The sequence below is a fragment of the Archocentrus centrarchus genome, chromosome 6 (assembly GCF_007364275.1).
Source record: "Archocentrus centrarchus isolate MPI-CPG fArcCen1 chromosome 6, fArcCen1, whole genome shotgun sequence".
In the NCBI taxonomy this organism is placed as follows: Eukaryota; Metazoa; Chordata; class Actinopteri; order Cichliformes; family Cichlidae; genus Archocentrus; species Archocentrus centrarchus.
Window position 1 is genome coordinate 7,557,616 of NC_044351.1, and position 22,161 is coordinate 7,579,776.

Consider the following 22,161-nt stretch of genomic DNA (forward strand, 5'->3'; position numbering starts at 1 on the left):
TAATGACAGACATTCCCAGAACATGTGACCAGTGGAGGCAGGGTTCAGATGACATCTAATACAGGTTGGATCAGCACCAGGATAAATCTTAGACAGCGTTTGCCTAGTGTAATGCAAGCGATGCAAAACTTTAAATTGAATAAGACAATGTCTTAGACAAAGGGATGTAGTATGGATACGTTGTAGAGATTCTGACCACACCTCCTCTGTGAGTGGAATTTGTAGGTCCTCCTCCCAGACCAACTTAGTTTTATCAAGGGATGGCAGCGAGCTGTTTAGAATAATTTTATAAATCTTTGCGACATTGCCCTTCAACTCTGCTTCCTGAGCTAAAATGGTGTCTAGAGTGTTTTCCTCTAATATAGTAGGAAAGGAGAAGTGTAATTTAGCAAAACTACGGACTTGAAGGTATCGAAAAAAATGTGACTTTGGTAAATTCTTACTCTGCTGAGAGTTTCAAACGATGCGAAGGTGCCATTCATGAATAGATCGTTAAAAAAGACCAGGCCACTGTTATGCCACACCTGAAATGCTGCATCAATCTGAGAGGGGCGAAAGAGGAGTTTGTGTGTCAGTGGCATATGAAGGCAAGTTGTTTTGAGGTCAAAATGTTTTATGAACTGATGACATATTCGGAGCTAGTTCTTAATCACAGGATTATCAATATGCTTGACAGTAACACCTTTAAGGGACCAGCATAAAGTGGATATCTGACAGGCTGCAGGATTAGACGGGGTCTCCATGTGAGCCCATATTGCAACATTTTCCCCTTTAAATGCTGCGATCCAATAAGGCAATTTTGCAATATTGGCTGCCCAATAAAAATATAAAAAATTAGGCAATCCAAGACCACCCCTCAATCTGGGCATTTCCAAAGTGGATCGTTTTGTTCGAGGACTGGATTTATTCCAAATAAAAGTAGAAATATGGCTGTCAAGATCTCTAAACATGGATTTGGGTAGAAAGAAGGGAATCATCTGAAACAAATATAATAGAAGCGGGAGCACTGTCATTTTAATTATGTTAACCCTGCCTGCAAGAGAGATTGGCAAGGATGAACATTTTATTAAATCTAGCTTGGTGTTACCTACCAACTTGTTAAAATTATGGATGTATAAGTCCTTGTATGAACGTGTCACAGTGATACCCAAATACTTAAATGAATTTGATTCTAATTTAAAAGGAACATTGTCATAGTTAAGATCTTGGGCCAACTGATTGACTGGAAATAGGAGACTTTTGGAAAAGTTAAGTTTATATCCAGAAAGCCGGCCAAAACTATGTAATAAGTCTATGAGCCGTGGTAAGGAATTTATTGGGTCAGATGTAACTGAAGAGGAAACCCACACAGACACCATGCAAACTCCACACAGCAAGAGGCCTGGGCCAAGGTGGAATCGAACCCAGATTATTTGCCTCAAGCTAGTATAGCTGTGAGGCAAATGTTCTCCCCGTGTCTGCCTGGGTTTCCTCCCACAATCCAAAGACATGCAGTTACTGGGATTAGGCAGCAGTACTAACCACCACACCACCGTGCTGCTCAGTAACAAAAATATTTCTTACAGTGTTGAACTATGTCTGTTTCAATTTGATAAATAAACAAACACGATAAAACTCAGCCCTGCTGAACACTGGTACATTAACATTTACAAATAACATTTGTCCATGGAACAATAAAAAAAAAACTACAAGTAGAGAACCAGAAGGTGAAGAAAAAACAAACAAATATCTACTCTTTCAAACTCCACACAGCAAGAGGCCTGGGCCAAGGTGGAAATGAACCCAGACCTTCTAGATGTCACTGTAGCTGTGAGGCAGCAGTGCTAACCACCATGCTGCTGCGTATTAATCCAGTCTGTTAAAACTGGTATAAACTAGATTTTTAGCAGGTGCAAAACCTGATGATATTAAGTTGGTTGAACTCAAACACATGATTACAATAAGATAGACCATCAAAAAGTACGGTCTACTCAGCATTAACAAGTAATGTTCACATTCTAGGCAATTTTAAGTAATATGAACTCAATATTTTTAAGTGGAATCAAAATCTGGGTTTACAGTGTATTTTATTTTATTTTTTTCAGTTACACCCTCTTTTAGAACGGTTCATTTGTGACATAAGAAAAACTGAAAGCAGCTCATTCTCAAGGCTTCACATTTAATTCAAGATTAAGGGGGGGCAGAAGAAAAGGGGGGAAAGAAATAACTTTTATAATCTGCAACCTTGAACACTTTGTAGAAAAGGAAAGGGTCGGCTGGAAGGGAATTGTGCTCGCGCACGTCTGCACATGATCTTTCCCCTGTGTGAGTCATTGCTAGAAAATATCCAAAATGGTGTCCCAAAATTTTAACATCAAATAATAATAATAGATTGAACTTGTATTTTAAACTATGCAAAATTTTAATTATCCACTTTAAAATATACCTCAGAGTTTACTGTTTAAACTGTTCACTTCATCTATGTGAACATGTCATCACAAGTACTATGTAACCACTAAACACTGGAGGGTGTTATGGGCTTGTTACTAAAGGTATAAGGCAATAGAGAGAATATATTTTCTTTTGTCTAAGTAGGAAGATCACAGTTGTTGTCCGTAACAATAAGACTGCATTGTGTCAGGATCGTGTGGTTCCCAGTGCTTTCCAACAACCTATTTTTATCCCTGTTAGCCATTAAAAAGGTGAATGTTAAAAATACTTAAAAAATTCAGTGGAAATGAAATGAAATGCATCACAATATGAGAGTGAAAGTGCTCTATTTGTCTGTGTGATCTCTCAGCTCCTAGATGGTTAAAACAGACTGAAGTCATCCCTGTTCACCTTTTTTCCAGTCGGGAAGCATCAGTTTCTGCTGTTGTGTTTTCACACAGGGTGGGAGATGTATGTCCTCACTGACCGTCTCTATCAGCCACTGAATGTATGAACTAGTCTTTAAAAAAGATTGAACTCATTGTTCTCTCAAAGCCAACTGGCAGCACCTTAAATCACACTGACAGCTCTGAACATTCACCGTGATTCTGTTGTGTATTGTGATTATTGAAAAATGGACACAAGACCTCCAAGCATGGGCACAGATTCACTCAGCAGCTGTTTCAAGTCTTCATCAGAACACAGACTTCTTATGGTGCTTTGCACATTGTTTGCGCCTCATTGTCTTTAAAAAGCAAGAGCTAACAAACAAATGCAGCAAATGCACTTTTATCTCCAAGTTTGTCAAATTGCTCATTAAATGCTCTTCTATCAGATGCTGCCTGAGAGGACTGTGGACATCTATTTGTCCTGTTCTAATAAACCCAAATTCCAGGAACTCCTTCTTTACATCAGTACCAGTTACCTTAGCTGCAGGTAACTAGTGACTGTTGAGGCCTCAGATTAAGTGACATTATGTTGAGCATTTCTACCCCTGTCTTGCCAACACGTTACTGTTACACCAAACTCCAACCTCACTGTGGCCTGTGGTCCATTCTGTGCTAAAACTAATTTATTCATTTACATTTGTGCTGTTTTAAATAAAAGCAGTCAAGGCCACTGACCTTAACAGGTGGAATCAATCAGACCACCAACAGCAAAAACACTAAAGACAAAGCTCAACAACATGGGAAATAACATGAGCAAATGCGGCTTTAGAGAGGGGAACAGGTAACATTTGTTTACACGTGTATTGTTTTAAATAAGGCTACACATGACTGTCAAGGCTACTGAACTTAACAGGTGGAAATAAATTTAACAAAACTCATATTAAAGTTTGAGCCAAATTGTTTTATTTATTATTTTCTACAGTCCAATTAGGGGCCGACCTATGTTGTATTTGGCCCAGGTTAATAATAATAATGAGAAAAATAACAATAACAAGGAAAAGAATACAAAGAAAAATAACTAATAATAACTGTCAAAACGACCCCCTATGAGCAAGCACTTGGCGACAGTGGGAAGGAAAAACTCCCTTTAAAGAGGAAGAAACCTCCGGCAGAACCAGGCTCAGGGAGGGGCAGTCATCTGCCGCGACTGGTAAATATAAAGTCATTAACAGAACAAAAGTAGATACAGAAGAAAGGAAATAAGTAAAGAAAGAAAGAAAAGGGAGCTCAAAGTCCAGGCCTCTTGGCACATGTTTAGTGCTTGAGCTGAGCGTGATTCAGCAGCCAGGGGTGCTGCTGAATCTGCTCCAAGGTTGCTCGCTGTTGTGGGTTTCGAGTTAAACAGCGCTTCAAAAAGTTCTGGCAGTCTGATTAGACACAGGACAGAAAACAAAGCAAAGATCAGGATGGAAACTGCAGCAATCTTTTGGAACTTGTAAGCAAAATGTTTATACAGTGTCAGCACCAAAACACAGATATTTTACCAATGTCTCACCTTTGGGCAGGACTTTGTTAAAAGGTCTTTTCCTGCGGACGAAACTAGAGGTGCAAAATCGACGCACTCCATACAGCATTTCGTATAGCAGCGCGCCCAGCTGCCAGACTGTGGTGGGGATAGCCTCGTACTTCCCACGTGTGAAAAACTCTGGAGGGGCGTACGCTGAGGTTCCTGCAATGCACAGACAGAAAGGAAGGATGAGGAACAGGTTCAGACTGAAATCAAAATCATCAGAGCAATGGCTGAATGAAGAGCAGAAGCCAGATGTCATACCAGAGAAGATGGATTGTGGCTCTTCCTGTACCCAGCAGCCACATCCAAAGTCTATGATCCGCACTCGCAGGTCACTGGAGGCGGTTTCGAGGAGCAGGTTTTCTGTCTTGAGATCCCGGTGGAAGACCCCTTTGTTGTGCATCATTAAGGCTGCGTCAACCAGCTGCTTCATGATGTTCTGAAACACAAAGAGAACAGTCAGAAGTGAAGAAGGGACTGATTCCTGTCAGTGTGGCAACTATCAAAAACAAGCTCTGTGGAGCTTCTCTGGGCTGGACTATATACCTTAGCAACATGCTCCTCCAGGGGTCCACCATTGTTCTCCATGTAGCTGTGCAGGCTCACACATGGGACTGGTCTCTCCATGACCACAAGGATCTCCTCCTCTAGGTCACACCAGTCCAGTAATGAGATGGCTGGAGATGTGCCTACTGACAGTGGTCCACCGCCCACTTTCAGCATTAGGAGAATCTCCAGTGGGATCATGTGTGTCTTCCCATTTAAGACCTAAAGAAAAGAAAAGTGAATGAGTGCGTGAGGTTTTCTGTCTGGTTTCCTCATAAACAGCAAAGGTACAGGAAGGTGAAACATTTTTAAATGTTTGAATCACTCACCACTTGTTCATACTCCACATCTTTTTTCGGGATGTGTTTGATCGCCACCTACAGATCAGACAGGAGTATTTTGGTTAGTGCGGGGAATGGTGGCAACGTGCACGAGATATAAGAATATATGCGTTATACTCACTGGTAAGCTGTCCGACATTCTCCACCCAGCATAAACTGAGCCGAAGCCTCCTTCTCCGAGCTTGTGAAGCTCCTTGTAGGTCGCCTCAAATCGAGCTACACAAACACAGATACATGTTTTACAGTTGTAAATGAGCTGGATCTTATAGAGTGTTTTTCTGCTCTACTTGAGCACTCAGAGCATTTTATACCACATGCCTCACTTCTAACCCCCCTCACCTGCTTACCTACATCTGAATATGTAATGGTTTTATCTTGAGATTAATAAACTGTTTTCACATATGAACATCAAGAGATATGTTTTCCTTTTCTCACATGTAGGATACAGCAGGAAACAGTTCAATTCAGGCATGATTAAACAACTAGAAATACTGTGTGTGGTTTATTTGAAGGAGCTGACAGGAAAGAGCGTGCAGAAGGAAGCACCAAAGGTCCCCAATCGCTAACTGTGAATTCTCGCATCGGCGCACTCTTATTGTTAACATAACTTTTCTTAAACAAAAAGAAAATCCCAGATGCTTCCACAATATTCCTGTCACCTTCCGACTTCTTTGCACACAGCTTTATCTTGGAATGTATCTAATCCTACACGTTGTCTGTGTATGTTAGTGCTTGCTAGAGTGATGTTAAAGAGGGCGACCATCATGTAAATACTCAGCATTTTGTGACAGTCATAAAAAGTGTCCATGATTACTGTTAGTGAAAGAAATTCAGTAAGGGTAAATGTGCCAAGTGTTGGTGGGAAACGGCTTAAAACCTGCAGGCTAATAGAGAATTTGCAAGCCTGACTAAACAGGACAAGCTTAAGCTCACTGTTAGTGTCTATCACACTTTCAGTTTACCTCTGTTTTGTGTGAATGGGAGGAATGCGCTCCCACTGTCAGGTATGGCGGCTGATGGAGTGCTGCAGCCTGGGGAGAGGTCACAGGCACGCTCCCTCTTTGTTGTCCTGGGAGTGTCTGAAGCCAGCAGCTTCTCAGCACTGTCCTGCTCCGTCCAGTTAGCCCCCCTGATGGCTTCACTGGAGTTTGTGTGGCTGTGTTCACACTTAAGCTTCTTTTGAGGCGTCCCCCTTTCGGTGCTGGCCTCTCTTTTGACACCTTTTCCTGCCACGGCCTCGGATGCCAGCTGAGCAGGTCCAGAGGCACACCTCTGCCTTTTTCTGGGGGACTCTGCTATTGTGCTGGCCTTCCTCTTTTCTCCCAACCGGTGGCTGAGATGGGTGGAGGTGCCACAGCTCTCTACAAATGAGATAAACCCAGTTATTATCAAGCTGCATGCACTTCAGTCATTCCTTAGTTCTATCATTAAATTATTTCCAAAAAGTCTGGGTGATGTTCAGTGTCACCGACTTTTAATGTTCAACATTTTAACAATCTAAAATAAATAAATCAATACAAAAATAAATGATCACCTGAATTTTGCTCAGAGGCCGCAGGATAACGGACGTTCATCGTCTCATAAACCATCTTTTTGGAAAGTAAATTTGCCAAAATCTCTGTAAATACGTGAGTATAATCCAGCTGGTCTGATCTCTGCACAGTGACTGTGAAAGTGAACTGTATGTGTTTAAGTCTGTGTAGATTCTCAGTCTGTGTAGATTCTGTATGTGTTTAAGTTCCATTCCAAGGTTCCATCCTGTGATGTCTCTTTATGACGGGCATTCTATGAGACTGAAGAACAAGCTGGACATTCCAAAGAGAGACCAACAATTACTCAAAATCTTTTTTTTTAATTAATCAGGCAGTCAAAAGATGAATGATGATCAGAGATGTTCCCTTTTCAAATGTATCACTGTGAATCCCCATCACAGCCCTATAAGAACTGAGCACATATAGAAATACTGTACATAGAGTATACCAATAAGGTTTTCTCACTTTTATCAAATAAAGCTTCTATTGTCCAGTCTACTAACTGTAAGCAATCATCAGCATTTTTATGGGAGATATTTCTGTACTTGCTGTCAGCAACAACTGCATATTTACACATCCCAGAATGTTAGCTTTCAATTCCCACCAACCTCAGTTACCTGGCCATCTGCCTGTGTTACACTACCTAACCATAGATTTGCATTACCATATCAACCAACATTTCAATCTTTTAACCCAGAATCCCCGTCTCCATGTGGACTCCAGCCCTTTTTCCCTCTCCTCATTTTCAACTTAAAAAAAAAAAAAATTATAATGAAGCAGCAGTTAGGCTTAGCATTTTTGTGATCACAAAAGGTACCCCTCGTTTTTCTGCTCTCCCTCCAATCTGTTCCTCCTTTCTCGTTTTCTTCTAAAGACATCCAACTACACTGTAAACCCAGATAAGTTGAATCTACTTTAAAAAACGTAACTCGTTGCCTTAAACTGTTTAAGTAATGAAACAGTTGAATAAGTGCAGTGGACTACAGTGGCTTGCAAAAGTATTCATACCTCTTGAACTTTTCCATATTTTGTCACAACCACAAACAAATATATTTCACTGGAATTTAATGAGAAAGACCAACACAAAGTGGTATACAATTGTGAAATGGAAAGAAAATTATGCGTGATTCAAAACATTTTTTACAAATAAAAAACTGAAAAGTGCAATGTGCAAAAGTATTGAGCCCCCCTGAGTCAATACTTTGTGGAACCACCTTTTGCTGCAATTACAGCTGCAAGTCTTTTAGGGTATGTCTCCACCAGCTTTGCACATCTAGTGACTGAAATTTTTGCCCGTTCTTCTTTGCAAAACAGCTCAAGCTCAGTCAGATCAGATGGAGAGCGTTTGTGAACAGCAGTTTTCAGATCTTGCCACAAATTCTCGATTGGGTTTAGGTCTGGGCCATTCTAACACATGAATATGTTTGGTTTGAAACCATTCCATTGTAGCCCTGGCTTTATGTTTAGGGTCGTTTTCCTGCTGCCACTTTATGGACACTCCTTCCTATTCAAGATTTCTAACCTTGAACCAGAAGAGCTCACTTTCAGAATAAAAGCCTTAAAGCGACTTAGATGCGAAAACATGCTGGTGGATGATTTCTTGCAGAGTGAAGGAATGAAGGTTCAAGCGTGCAGCAGGGTTCAGAGGATGACAGGAAACTACATGAATCCCCTGCAGTTGTTCAACATCTGGATTCAGTTCAATCAAAGTCGCGCAGTGGAGGCACATTATAACCACAATTTTCTCCAATTCCAACTCAATATTTAAACTTTACTGCTTTGGTGATACATAGGGTGGTTCATACCTGGTACTAATATAGGACTGGGTGGTAGCTACAACTATACAAGGGCTGGGAGCTGAACGGCTACTGTGTGGTATGAGATCGTTGCTTCTTGCAACTGGTGCAGACACACAACCACCTCACACACTCATCCACTGGTTTTATGGCATTGCTTGTTTTTTGCTATACTGCTGAGCTGTTACCATTTGGACACTGCAGTATTAGTTTTAAGCATTCCTACTTTTTAATATTTAACAAGTTGGAGTCGACTCCTTTCAACCACACATTTTTAAAATTGTCTAAAAAAGACAAGAACAGGTGACAGAGTTATCACCAGTACTCAAAAAAGTCCTAATAAAGGTAAGTGGTTGAATAACTTCATGGTTTTTACGTCATCGTATTTTTTTTTCTGTTATTTATTTGCTCTATTTAATCTTTCCTCTGCTGTTTATAGTCTATGCTGCATTTCTGAGAAACATTTTCCTCTGCACAACACTAATGACTGCCTGGAATCTCTTCTCATGTCGTTTGGGTCTGAAGGTGTTGTGGTGATTTTTAATTAGAGGTCTTGCTGTCTGCTGTGATGATGGATCAGCTGAGCACTGACGCCATCCGAGTCTCGGGGGATGGTGACAGAGCAGCAGTGTCCACACCTCCTGTCTGTCTTTGGAAACACTCCAGAAATGTCCATTTTAATGGAATTTATACCAGCTGACCAGCAGCTGCATGCAGAGCCGGCTCTAGCCAGTTGAAGGTCCGATCAGTCTATTAATAGAAAAATCAGTCATGCATATTTTGATTATAGAACAGCCAATTTTGATGGGTAACTCTGAGGAGCATGTGTCCCCACAGACCTGAGTGTTTTTATCTAGCTTTTCCCTGCCACCTAGTGGAGACTGACAGAACATGTGTGGTATATGATGAATATGTTTGAAAAGAAAAGAAAATAATTAATAAGGTTTGCAGTGTTTAAAAAAACGCAATTCCAAAACAATTTTTTGGGGACACTTCATAGGATCAGTAAAATACTGTAATAAACAACTATAAATAAAATGAGTTGTACGACATTCATGCAAGTTAGTTCTTCCTCTTGTCCTGCTGTACATACTGACAGAAACCTTTTGTTTAGCTTGCATTTATTTATACATATGAAGAGAACAAAATAACAATAATAATAATACGGTTCAATAGCAGTAGTAGAGCAGTACAGGGGTCTGAGTGAGGAAGGAAGGGCTCCTGAGGCTGTGTAGCAGGAAGGAGGGGATCAAGGTGTTCAAGCAGTGATAGCAGATCTGCTCCTGGGTCAAAATAAAACTAGGAAAATATTAACATCATAAAATCTTTATTTCATTTAAAAGTTAGATGTATGCTCTTGGTACCAAACCCAAAGGCTAATCCAGGTGTCCACATAAAAGTCTGTTCAAACTGAAAATAGCTCTAAAGGTCAGGTGGTGCAGCTGCATGAAATGGCACTAATAATGTTATCAAAAGCTTTATGATTATATATTCAATTTCTAAAATGGGTGTTCTTGGTTATTAATATGGGTATTATTTTATTTAATAGATGTTAGAAACTTTTAAACCTTTAAAGGATTCTAATGGAATTAAACAGGGTGAATTAAGGATGACTGGGACATGAGGTCGATTTCAAGGCTAAGTCCTAGCCATGAAATCCAATCAAACTTGCATGTTCCCATTGGTTTAATAAAGGGTGGGGCAAGTACTGACTGGTGTGATGTCTCCTGTTATGTCCTGTCCACCTCATTTCTCCTCTATCAACACTGTTACCTGCGAGAGTGTGTGTGTGTGCTTCAAAATTAACTAAATAAAATAAAAACAATATCATACACATTTTACAGTTAGGGAGTAACTTGACAAAATTGAATAATTGTGTTTCAGATCAGTTTCTTTCTCAGCAGTCAGCCTCAACTTCAGCAGGTGTCATCCTTTTAAATGTCTGCTGCCACCTGTTGATCAAAAATAAACATTACAGCTTCTTCTTCTTTCAGCTGCTCTTTTTACAGCTCACCAAGGTGAATCATCTGCCTCCATCTCACTCTCTCTCGAGCATCCTCCTCTGTCACACCAGCCCTCTGCATGTCCCCATTCACTACATCCATGAACCTCATACGTCTCTTTTCCTCCTGCCTGGCAGCTCCACATTCAACATCCTTTGTCCAGTACATCCACTATCCACTATCCCTCCTTTGCAAATGTCCAAACCATCTCAGCCTTGCCTCTCTAACTTTGTCTCCAAACTGCTCAAGCTGAGATGTCCCTCTAATACACTCATTTTTAATCTTGTCCATTCTGCTCACACCAAATGAAAATCTTATCTTCAACTCTGCCTTCTCCAGCTCAGCAAAAAGTCATGGCAACCAACTATATGATTGCCATTTGACAGGTGAGATTGAAACGGAGATGCATTTCCTCCTGATATGTAAATCATTAATGAAGTAATGAACCAATTTAGTTCTAAAATACCAAATTTCAGTGAGTTAAATGAAGCTACTTTCAGCCAGTTCCCCATGTTTAATGTGGCAGTTTCACACCAAAGGCCCATCCTGACACTGCACAACAGGGGACTTAGGTCTCCGGTTGGATTTGAACCAGTGATCTTTCATTTGCTAAACAACAGCTGCTCAAATTCAGAGCAAATATCCAATCAGCCAACCATGGCAGCAACAGTGCCTTCAGGCACATAGACACTGTCAAGTAATGATGCATCAGAATGGGGAAGAAAGGTGAATTAAGTGACTTTGAATGTGGCACGGTTGCATTTCAGAAACTGCTGATCTACTGGGATTTTCCCACACAACCATCTCTAGGGTTGACAGAGAATGGTCCATGAAAGAGAAAAAATCCAGTGAGCAGCAGTTCTCTGGCCAAAATGCCTTGTTGATGTCAGAGGAGAATGGCTAGGCTGCATTGAGCTCACAGAAAGGCAACATGTTATTCATGTCAAGAATATGTTAAATTTGAAGCAGATGGGCTACAGCAGCAGAGAACCACACTGGGTGCCTCTCCTAAGAACAGGAAGCTGAGGCCACAATTGGCAAGGGCTCACCAAAATTGGACAGTATGCGATTGGAGAAACGTTGCTCAGTCCGATGAGTTCTGATTTCTGCTGATATTCATAAGGTAGGGTCAGCATTTGGCATGAATATAATGAAAGCATGGATCCATCCTGCATGATATCAGTGGTTCAAGCTGGTGGTATAATGGTGTGGAAGATATTTTTCCTGATACACTTTAAAAATTTGAAATTTTATTTATTTTTATTGTTTGTCAATATTGTTTTCACAAACGGTCATGCCAATACAGCACCTTTAAAGGTGAATTCAAAATATTTTCATAACAGAAAATATTCATTTCACTCTTATTTTGAAAAAAACCCAAAGAAGAAGAAGGTCAGGAAAGCAAGATATACGTTTAAAAATAAATCCATTTCTCTTGTCCCTGCAAGAACATATAAATCCCATCAAACAGTCACACAACAAAGAAAGCATTAAAAAAAAAAAAAAAGCAGTAATTAATCAGGGGCATGTTCATTCTGAAAACTCTGTAATTGGTAATAGTATGATGTTGGCTAACAGGTTTAAAGGTATATTTTCTCTCATATGTCAAAGTGTTACTGTCAGCATAGTTGTGTATAAACCCCCCGCTGTATTAAAAAAAAAAAAAGGAGCAGGCCTGAGTAACACAATAAGGTGTTCAGAGCCCCTTCAGCTCAAACCTTTTGCTACATTTTCCCAGAACTATAAGACTTTTGGTGGTGGGCGGAGCTTCAGTTTTGCTCCCTCATTGGCTTGTTAAGGCTTAATGAGACTGAAAAGTTCAAATTGCCAACAAAGTTGAGTCTGAAAAGCTGAAAAGCAGCTTATTCCAAAACACAGCAAAGTTTTTTTTGTTTGTTTTTTGTTTTAAGTCCCAGTCATGATGTCATCAGTCTAATCTGCTCAGTTTGATCAGTGACTGCTAAAACACTCGCTGAGCAGGAAGTGAGGTCGAAGCAGGGACTTGATGGGACCACGAGGCGCCCCAGCCAGGCAGTATGCTTCATCTGCATTCACACCGAGAGACCGCAGCATCCGCAGGGCGTCCCCGCAGCTTTCCCTGCCTCCCCGTGATGTCACCAGGGCAATGCTGATGGGGCTGTCAAACGCACCGAACCTCCCCCGCATCTTGCCAAGCTGAGCCGAGAAGCTCTGTAGAGCAAGAATGTGAGATATCCGTTACAAATCTCAACAAAAACACAAAAAAAGTAAAGAAGGCTTTTCAGCATTTGTCACCATTTGTACCTGAGCAGCTTGTCTGCTTGCCAGTGCTGGGCCAGCTTCGGACTGGACGATGGCATCTCCACAGAATAAAACTCTGAGCTGCTCTGATGGACAGGAAGCTGTGTGCTCATCCAGCAGCACAGAAAGAACACCTGGACCAATCACAACACACACAGATCAGTTATCTAATTTAGCTGATAAATCTGAAAAATGTGAGCTTGAACCAGAACAACAGTGTTGTAAAAACACAAAATTGATGACAAAATTGTGTATTTAAAAAAAAAAAAGAGAGAGAAAGAAAAAAGGTTGGAGGTAAAGGTTGGAATAATGAAACTAACATTTCTTTCATCCAGACTTAAATATATGAATGCTTGTCACATACACGTCATTTCTAGAGGCTTTTATTTCCTGTTGTTGCTTCTGGCAGGCTGCGGCTGAATAGATATCTATAATAGTTAGCAAAATAGCAGTTCAAGCCTGAATCAGACTTAAGAACAAACATTTAAATGTATTAGTGTGTTTCTGGAAGGAGCTCATAGAAGTAGGATTTCTTGTGGAAGCAGAGAGAGTGTAATCCCAGCATGTAGCCATAGAGGTTAAGGCACCGAATGCAAACCAGCCCTTCTTAGCTGAAAAATGTACCGACCTTTTTGCGATCCCTGCAATGCCTCATTTCTGTCCGTCGTCAGAAAGAGGCGCACGTTATTTTGCAGCAGATTCTCAATGAAATCCTCCTCGCTGGCAAAACAGAACCTGCTGACCATGAGACCTGCAAGATAATGTCAACAGGAAGTCACTGCTGGCATCAGCAGAACTCCACAACAAACCAGCCTCAGACTGTAATCGCTCTCCTGAAGGTTGAAGTGAGATTACCATGATGTTTGGTGCTGCCAGTGATGTGGGACTGGTGCTGCTGCTGCTGACTGTCGGTGGTGATCAGAATGACATCAAAGAGGAGCGACTCAGCAGGATTTTCCTTCAGCAGACGTTCATTCACCCTCTGTAGCGCCTGTGGCACCAACATGAGCACACACTGATGAAATTTGACTTTAAAGTGCCACTATAGTCCTATTCTACATTTTTATTATTCTAAGTAAATGCCATCTTTTAATATTTTTGGATATCCCTTCTTGGCCAGTGGGCCTCAGCTCCAATCACATTGATTTTTACTGAAGACAAAGTACATGAAAAGTTGTGGGTAGAAGTTTACCATAATGACATGGGCATGAATCCTCCCTGAGCCTGGTTCTGCTGGAGGTTTCTTCCTGTTAAAAGGGAGTTTTTCCTTCCCACTGTTGCCAAGTGCTGCTCATAGGGGGTCATTTTGATTGTAGGGTCTTTACCTTACAATATAAAGCGCCTTGAGGCATTATTGTTGTGATTTGGTGCTATATAAATAAAAGTGAATTGAATTGAATGTATACAAGTGGCACTGAAGGTTCTGCTATGGTCAAAAATTCCCATAAACACACTTCTAAACCTTGTGGAAAGCCTTCCCAAAAGAGTTGAAGCTGTTATAGCTGCATAGGGTGGGCCGACACCATAATAAACCCTATGAATTAAGAATGGGATGCCACTCAAGTTCATATGCGTGTGAAGGCAGATGAGTGAACACTTTTGGCAATATAGTGTGTGTACAGATTTCAGACTTGAACATTAGTAACGTGTTCCACACAAACATAATCTTTGACCTATATTTAGTTCTTGGAATCTGGTAACCCTATAGTGGGTAGATAGATTAAGTGTTGCAGGAGTTGTCAGTAGCTGAAGGAAATTTCAAGGTGGATATGCTTCTCTTCTTGAACAAGCTTGATAATCTACAGTTGTAGTCAGAAATTTACACATACTTTGAACTGTTCTTTTTCCAGGGTGGAAGGATTGTACAGCAGAACTGGGTGCACAGATTTGAATTTATTTTGGATTTTCTCTGATCCACAGAATTATACATACAGACTCAAACATATCCATACATTCAACTTCTGACTACAAATGCATTTCTACTGCCTGGTTTAAAAAAAAAAAAAAAAGGTGACTCATTGGACCACCTTCAACTTTGATGATGAGCCACATTCATGGCATTGCTTCAAACATTTATTTCTGGCCAGATTGTTCATTAATTTTTCAATAAGGTCTTGTATTGATGATGGGAAAGTCAAACCGCTGCATAAAGTCTTCTCCAGTACATGTCAAAGATTGGACTGTGGTGGCCACGTATGAAAATTATGTCTCGTGCTCCCTGAACCACTCTTTCACAATTTGAGCCCAATGAATGCTGGCATTGTCATTTTGGAAAATGTAAGTGCCATTAGGGAAGAAAAAAAATCCATGTTTTTCCTGATTAACCAAGAAAAGCCTGGTCATTCAGTATATTCACGTAGTCAGCTGACCTTTTTTTTTTTTTTTTTTTCACTAGCTGAATCTAGACCTGACCAACTGAATCAACCCCAGCTCATAACACTGCCACCTCCAGCTTGTACAGTAGGCACCATGGGTAATGAATACATGACTTAATCCACCTTCTTACCCTGATGGACCGGTCACCCTGGAACAGGAGAAATCTGACTACATAACACTTTTTTTAATTGCTACAGAGTCCAATCTTTATGCTCCCTAACAAACTGTAAAAGTAACAGCCTTTCTGTGATCACAGAATATGGTTTAAGCAACAAGGAGCTACTCAGTGCATCAGTCAGGGTTAGATAAATCTAAAATACATTAATTATCCATTTGCTTAGTTAAATTCAGGTGGTGACTGTTTTTTTTTTTTTTTTTTGGCTAGGCATTTAACAAACATGGTGACTATGAACTTTAACCAACGTTAAACAAGAAAAAGGTGCATTTTCAGGTGTGAGCTGATTAGCATTTGATGCTTCAATGACTTTTTGGAGTTACACTTTCCATGACATCAAATAACTGGATTTAGAGCCAATCTGCAAAGACTTCCTATAAAAATTAATTACTCCAACATTCAGGCATCTAAGCTGGGGGATTCTGGCTGAATTACAAACAGTCAAAACAAAACAAACAAAACAAAATTAGATGGACAGACAGATAGGGTTGCTGAATTCTGACCTGCAGCAGTGGAAATGCTATGCCTACTCCATACAAGCCATCACGGTTTTCCGCTCCTGATTCAAACACCGCACGAGATGTCACTGCAACAACCAGTGCACTGTCAGCATCTTTCTACAGAGGAGACACAGAAACTTCATCTGAGCTTTTTCATCCACATTTGAATAAGACACAGTGAACTCAATCTGTATCAACACAGTGACTACAAAAACCAAAAAAAAAACCTAAAAAGCTAAATATTTGCCTCTAAATTGCGATAAACATAAGTATGAAGTAACAGATAGTGTAAATACAATGGAAGTAAAATTACCTCAAAACTGTACTTCATCAGATGAGAAGTCATACTTACTTTTCAACACTTGAACACACATAGAACCAGTAGGAACTCATAGAGATGCAATATAACATTAGCAGAATACAAACAAGGCTAATAGAATTTGAACTTAAACCTTGCTTTTACCCTTACACAGATATGTTAATATAAGTATTTATATGCAGATTAACCTGTGTGGGGAAGCACCATGCTACTGTACATTTCTCCACTGTGGAAATATTTTTGCTTATTTTGTTTTTAAAGATAATTATAATGCTTACTGGCACTGCTCTGATTTCAGTCTTCTTCAATCCGAACTTCTGTTACAAAACAAATTTTGTACATAAATTTGTTTTGTAATAGAAGTTCGTACATTTAGTTTTTTTAAAAACAAAAAGAAAACAAACAAACAATGTATAGGTTGCGATAAGTAAGTGGTGGTGATCAATTCGACATTCACTAATTTCATTCACAAATGATCTGAGTGCCGATGTTTATAGAAGACGCTAATGTTTTGAAGTATAACATTTATGTGGTACTAATTTACAAAGGACGAAGATGGCGCTAATACACGTTTATTTGAATGGACTCTGGTGGAAAAGAGTTCGAGAGCTAGTAAATAATATTTTCTGGTGTTTCTCACTAGAATCGTGAGAACGCGTGACGGAGACGGGTCAAATGCCAAATAACCTGCCTCTGGTGAGTCTTACCTGTTTAACGTCGGTCTTCTCGTCCGTGGAGACCATCTCGATTTGTGGGTTTTTTAAAGTTAGGTCCTCCGACCTGTTCGGCGTCACTACCGCAAAAATTCAAATTAATTTAGTTTAAATTTCGAAACAAAAAACAGTGTTTTGGTTCCGCCTCGACGTAGGTTTAAAGAGGGCAACGCGTTAGCGTCACTTCCTTATCAGGTGCCGTTGGCTCACCCCGCCCACAGCAGTGGTTATTGTGTCCGATGGAGCAAAGCGGGTCGGTTTACCCTCCCCTCAAGCTTCCACATCTGGATTAATTGTCAGGACAGAGAACAGAGACGGGTCCGGAGCGTGTCTCAGAGGAGTGTGGTCAGATTTAGAGGGGCTCAGGAGCGGGTTTGACCCGGTTTCCATCGGGCGCGGATCGCCGGGAAAAACAGAAAGAAGGGAAAGTTTGCTTCATCTTTGCTCTCACGGTGAGAAACTTCGTCGTTTCCATCTTTTCTTCCAACCTATATGTGTGTATATTTTTATATCTTTTGAGGTGTCCAGGTGTGTCCAACCTCAGTTCCGCGGACCGAGCGGTTCGCTTTCTGTAGGCTGCAGCTGACTGGGTGTCACACCTTAGGTGAGAGGGTAATGGGAAGTCTTAAAAAAACCTCTTCATTAGGTTAATCAGAGCCACCACAGTTAGCCGTTTAATCTAATAGTACATGGACACAAAATTACTGGAAAACAGTTTTTTCCAGTTCAATTATTTTTTCTCATTTCCCGATTCACCTGTTTTCAACTTTGAAATGTGCAAATTTATTGCATTGCTTTGTCATACAGATAATACATTGAATGTGTTTTTGGTTTGGGACTGCAACAGGATTATTTTTTCTGTTCTTACATACAAGGTAAAAAAAAATTATTAACGCAAAATAATCAGCTGTTCAGTCAATAATTGCTTGGGTGGGTTACTCACTGAACCTCAATGTGATAAAGGAGTTATTTAAGTTTCCTTGAAAAATGTATTAATAGGTATATAAAAATAAAGTTGGCACCACTTTTTGGTACCCCTTGTTAATGTTTTGCGTTCTTTTATTCATTTTCAGACTGAAATAAAGATTGATTATGATATCTAAAGGCTTTATTAGCTACAATTAATTTGTAGCTTGATTAACCTTTTAAAATATACTTGGTGATGGTGGGAAAGAAAAGCCTTTAACAGGAAGAGACCTCCAGCAGAACCAGAGTCAGGGAGGGGCAGCCATCTTCTGAGACCAGCTAAGGCATGAGTGAAAGAAGAGAAGAAAGAAAAGGAGGGTATACAGAGATAAGGACAAAACACATACTATGGGAGACAGAAGACAATTTAATGATATGCAGTAGTGGTATATAAACAACTGGGGAATGAAAAGAAATGGGAATTCTATCAGCAACCTGAGCCTGTGGCAGCATAACTAAGGGATGGTTCAGGGTCACCTGATCCAGCTCTGTCAAAAAGAAAAAAATTTAAGTCTAATATTAAATGTAGAGAGGGTGTCTGTCTCCTGAACCCAAACTGGGAGCTGGTTCCACAGAAGAGGGGCCTGAAAGCTGAAGGCTCTGCCGCCCAAACTCTAGGGACCGCAAGTAAGCCTATAGTCTAAGATTGGCATGCTCTATTACGATCATGTGGTACCAAGAGGTCTTTAAGCTATGACAGGGCCTGAGTAGTCAAGACTTTATATGTAAGGAGAAGAATTTTAAATTCAATTTTGGATTTAACATGGAGCTAATATATAAGGTAATATGGGATAAATATATTTCATTCTAGTCCCTGTTAGTGCTCTCATTGCAGTGTTTTGGTTTAACTGAAGGCTTTTGTTGGGCGCTAATAAGGCATTACAATAGTCCAGCCTTGAAGTAATATATGCATTCACTAGTTTTCCAGCATGATTCTGAGACATGATGTTTTTAATTTTAGCAATATTGATCAGATGAAAGAAAGCTGTCCTACATATTTGTTTAATGTGCATGTTGAAGCACAGTAATCTCAGTTCTGTCTGAATTTAGAAGAAGCAAATGACAAATCTTCCGGGTCTTAAAGTCTTCAAGACATGTCTGATTTGCATCATCTGGTTTCATAGATAAATATGGGGATCATCTGCATAGCAATGAAAATAAATGCTGTGCCTTCTAATAATATTGCCTAAGGAAAGCATGTACCAGCACAGAACCCTGTGGAACTCTGTGTTTAACTGTTATATGTGAAGAATACTCCCTGTCAGCATGCACAAATTAGACTCTATCAGATAGATATGATTCAAACTAGCACAGTGCATTTACTTTAATACCAATGGTGTGTTCTAATCTGTTATTAAAATGGCATTATGAGCAGTGCTGCACAGAGACCCAGCAGGACAGGTAGAGAGATGAGTCTGCTGTAGAAGGCTTTAGTGTTATCAAACTAGTGTGTTCTTATTTCGATGTGTAATGTGATAACGTTTTGTCAGATACCTCCATCTTTTGTTTCCCGGATTATGTACAAGGTGTCCTTTGGCATCGGTGCTCTGATCCACTGACTTGTCAGAATCTGCCGCTGAGAAATAAAGTCTCCACGTTAGGAGGCTGGAGGTCAGGTGGAGCCAGGTTGCAGTTTTATCAGCTGGGAGACCCTGGTTCACATTCTGGACACTAAAAACTACTTATAATAGTAATTTTATTTCTATAGAATCCTTTTAAAGAAATAATTTTCAAATTACATGCAAAGGCTGTCTACTAAATTCTGACATTAGGTGAAAAAACACAACAGAAGGAAATTAAAATGGAAGGAAAGTTAGAACAGAAGAAAACACTGTACAGAAAAACAGAAAAAAAAATCCAATACAGCAATTTTAACAGGAAAAAAATACACAACATGCACAGAAGATTAAAAAAACTTATGGGGATAAAAAGGATGATAGGAAAGAAATGACATCACATAAAACCAAGTCGGTTAAATGTGTTTTTAGAAGTGATTTGAACAAAATGCAAATATCAGCTCTCAGACAAGTTGTTCCAAAGCTGAGGAGCTCTGATGCCAAAAGCATGGTGACCTTTAGATTTTTGAAACAAGCAGGCTGCTAATGCTGCTATGTAGCTTAGTGCCAGATCCAGATATGCTTTAAAAGTGATCAGCAACACCTTGAAATCAGTTCTCTGGGGTGAGGTATTGCCGTCTGCTAAAACCAGTAAGAAGCTGCTTAAGCTGCTGCTTTTTGGTCTAATTAGTTGGAAGTGTGAGAGTAACTTTTCATTTATATCAGAAAAGAGGAAAATGCAGTCTAGAAAAAATGAAAGCATGAATGACTTTTTCCAGGTTGGTTTGACATTACTACTCAGTTAGGTTCCAGTGCTAAAGACTTCCTGGTTACGGTTAGGGAAAGATTGCAGATTGAGTTAAATACACAATAATCCTGCACCTTGACAGATAATTAGTTGGGAGTGACAGACCTGTTTCAATAATGCCATAACCCTTTACATCCTGGCACAAAAGGACATGCTATGCATAAATGAGCCATGCTAGGTGACAGAGATGAGAACAGCCTGGTCAAACAACATAGCTTTTCAGATATTCAAGTTTTCCTAATAAATTAGAGCAAAATAACAGCAGATAGCATCATTAATGGTTAATAAATAATTTATTAATAGTTTATAAATCATTAATGTTTTATAGATTCAAAATAGATGTTATAATCCATTAATAGAAACATTATTTATAGCTTATAGACACAACAGTCTAATTTTTGCAAGATTAAGGGATATTTTGCATAATTCCTCATATCTCCATTTGGGTATTACTGACTTAAGAAGTTAGCACAAAGCAGCAAACCGTGAGGAGAAATGTTAGAAGTATACATACAGGCTCAAATATATGCATACACTCACACTTTGTCTCTAATCTTTTAATAAGTGGCGCTGAAGGCTCTACAGGCCTATTAACTTCTCATCAATGGTCATGATAGAAACTACCAGGATAGAAATGGTAGTTTCTCTTTGCCAGCATAAAACAGATTTGTTTGACTGTACTCACTGGATTGACCAATACTTAGAACAATGAGAAAGTCCAAGGAAATAAGTGAAGATCCAAGAAGGAGAATTGTAGATTTACACAAGTTGGGAACACATATCAAAACTGGTTTGGGAGTGGACAAAGCAGGCTAACATTAAGCTTCTGGAGTGGCCTTCCCAAAGCCCCGATTAAACATTTGACCCATGCTTAAAAGCTGGGTCCTTGCCAGGGAACCAACCAATTTAAATGAACATTACCAATTCTGCCAAGACAAATGGTCAAATATCCAGCCAGAATTATGCCAGAAGCTTGTTGATTGCTACCAAAAGCATCTGGTTAAGGTTCAAGGGACATTTAACCAAATATTAGTGGGGGTGTATGATTATCTTTGAGCCTGTATTTATACTTTTGACCCTGTGTGGATTAGTTGTTTTTAAGTCATTAAAGATGTATGCTGTACAATCATTCCACCCTGGAAAAAGAACAGTTCAAAAAAAAAAATCATTAAAAGCCACAAATTACCATGACATTCATGCCCATGATGAGTAAATGTAAACCTCTGACCACTACTGTAATTGCTTCCTTGAAAATGTACAAAGCAAAATATCCCCTAGAGAGATACAATAGGGAAACGCACCAGGTTGAAATAAATGGGAATTATGGGTTAATCCATTAATTTTTCTGCTGCTTATCCAGGTCAGGTCACATTGATTAGAAGTACTAAAATATGTGATGTAATAATAAATAAATCTAGGCTTTATCAGTCCTAACAGAGTTCCTTTATAATCTCATCTTTTGGATCGTATTAAAAGTGTTAAATTTATCTCTGTGTTACCCACAAAGGTTCAAAAAAGTCTGTTTCTGCTCCTGCTTTCTGCCAGGCATTAATCTGTCTTAGTGCAGTAATCATTAGAGGCTCCCAGAGAGTAGACAGTGCCTTTGTCAGTCAGGTATTACACAGTCAGTCTCACCTGTTCAGACAGTAACCGTCACAAGCAGGCAGACCAGTCGGACAGCTCCGTGATCCTCAGGCTGAACACACCTTCAGGCGGCCATGCTGGATTTTCAGAGCAGGACTGTAGCTCCTGCTGAGGACAGTCATGTAATGTGATCATACTGTACTGAAGTGAGTTGGAAAACCTACTTCCACTACCAGCAGATTCTGGTTTCAATTTGGATTTCTATTAGGGTAGCGATTCACTAAATGTGGGCCCCCTG

General features: G+C 39.8%; 3 protein-coding genes across 4 annotated transcripts in view; 1 reads left to right on the forward strand and 2 right to left on the reverse strand.

Annotated features, from left to right (window-relative positions):
- Positions 1–4,083: 4,083 nt before the first annotated feature.
- Positions 4,084–6,380, reverse strand: LOC115781383 (serine/threonine-protein kinase pim-2-like; the record flags this gene model as incomplete). Its single annotated transcript, XM_030731017.1, has 7 exons — positions 4,084–4,225; positions 4,354–4,527; positions 4,630–4,807; positions 4,915–5,136; positions 5,244–5,291; positions 5,377–5,471; positions 6,218–6,380. Coding segments are annotated over 7 exons (993 nt in total), but the record flags the coding sequence as incomplete, so codon positions are not given.
- Positions 6,381–11,852: 5,472 nt separating this feature from the next.
- On the reverse strand, positions 11,853–17,127 carry LOC115782097 (cytosolic 5'-nucleotidase 1B). 2 transcript variants are annotated; one of them, XM_030732109.1, is made up of 6 exons: positions 16,944–17,127; positions 15,921–16,034; positions 13,722–13,848; positions 13,495–13,617; positions 12,870–13,000; positions 11,853–12,776 (listed from the first exon to the last, which is right to left on the reverse strand). In XM_030732109.1, the coding sequence occupies exons 1-6, from the start codon at positions 16,977–16,979 to the stop codon at positions 12,537–12,539; spliced, it is 771 nt and encodes a 256-aa protein (XP_030587969.1). In that variant the 5' UTR covers positions 16,980–17,127; the 3' UTR covers positions 11,853–12,536. The 2 variants fall into 2 exon arrangements, with proteins under 2 accessions (XP_030587969.1, XP_030587968.1); XM_030732108.1 differs by having other exon boundaries at positions 13,722–13,857; positions 16,944–17,126.
- A 9-nt stretch (positions 17,128–17,136) lies between these two features.
- LOC115782096 (GRAM domain-containing protein 4-like) overlaps positions 17,137–22,161 on the forward strand; it is a 33,134-nt gene continuing 28,109 nt past the window's right edge. The window contains exon 1 of the mRNA XM_030732107.1: positions 17,137–17,401. The gene's annotated coding sequence lies outside the window, so the exon portion shown is untranslated. The remainder of the gene's footprint in view (positions 17,402–22,161) is intronic.

Coding starts and splice junctions, on each gene's coding strand:
- LOC115782097 (XM_030732108.1), bottom strand. CDS start 16,979: ATGGTCTCCACGGACGAGAAGACCGACGTTAAACAG. Junction 13,858..15,920: donor TAGCATTTCCACTGCTGCAG/GTCAGAATTCAG, acceptor TTGGTGCCACAG/GCGCTACAGAGGGTGAATGA. Junction 12,777..12,869: donor CAAGCAGACAAGCTGCTCAG/GTACAAATGGTG, acceptor CTTGCTCTACAG/AGCTTCTCGGCTCAGCTTGG.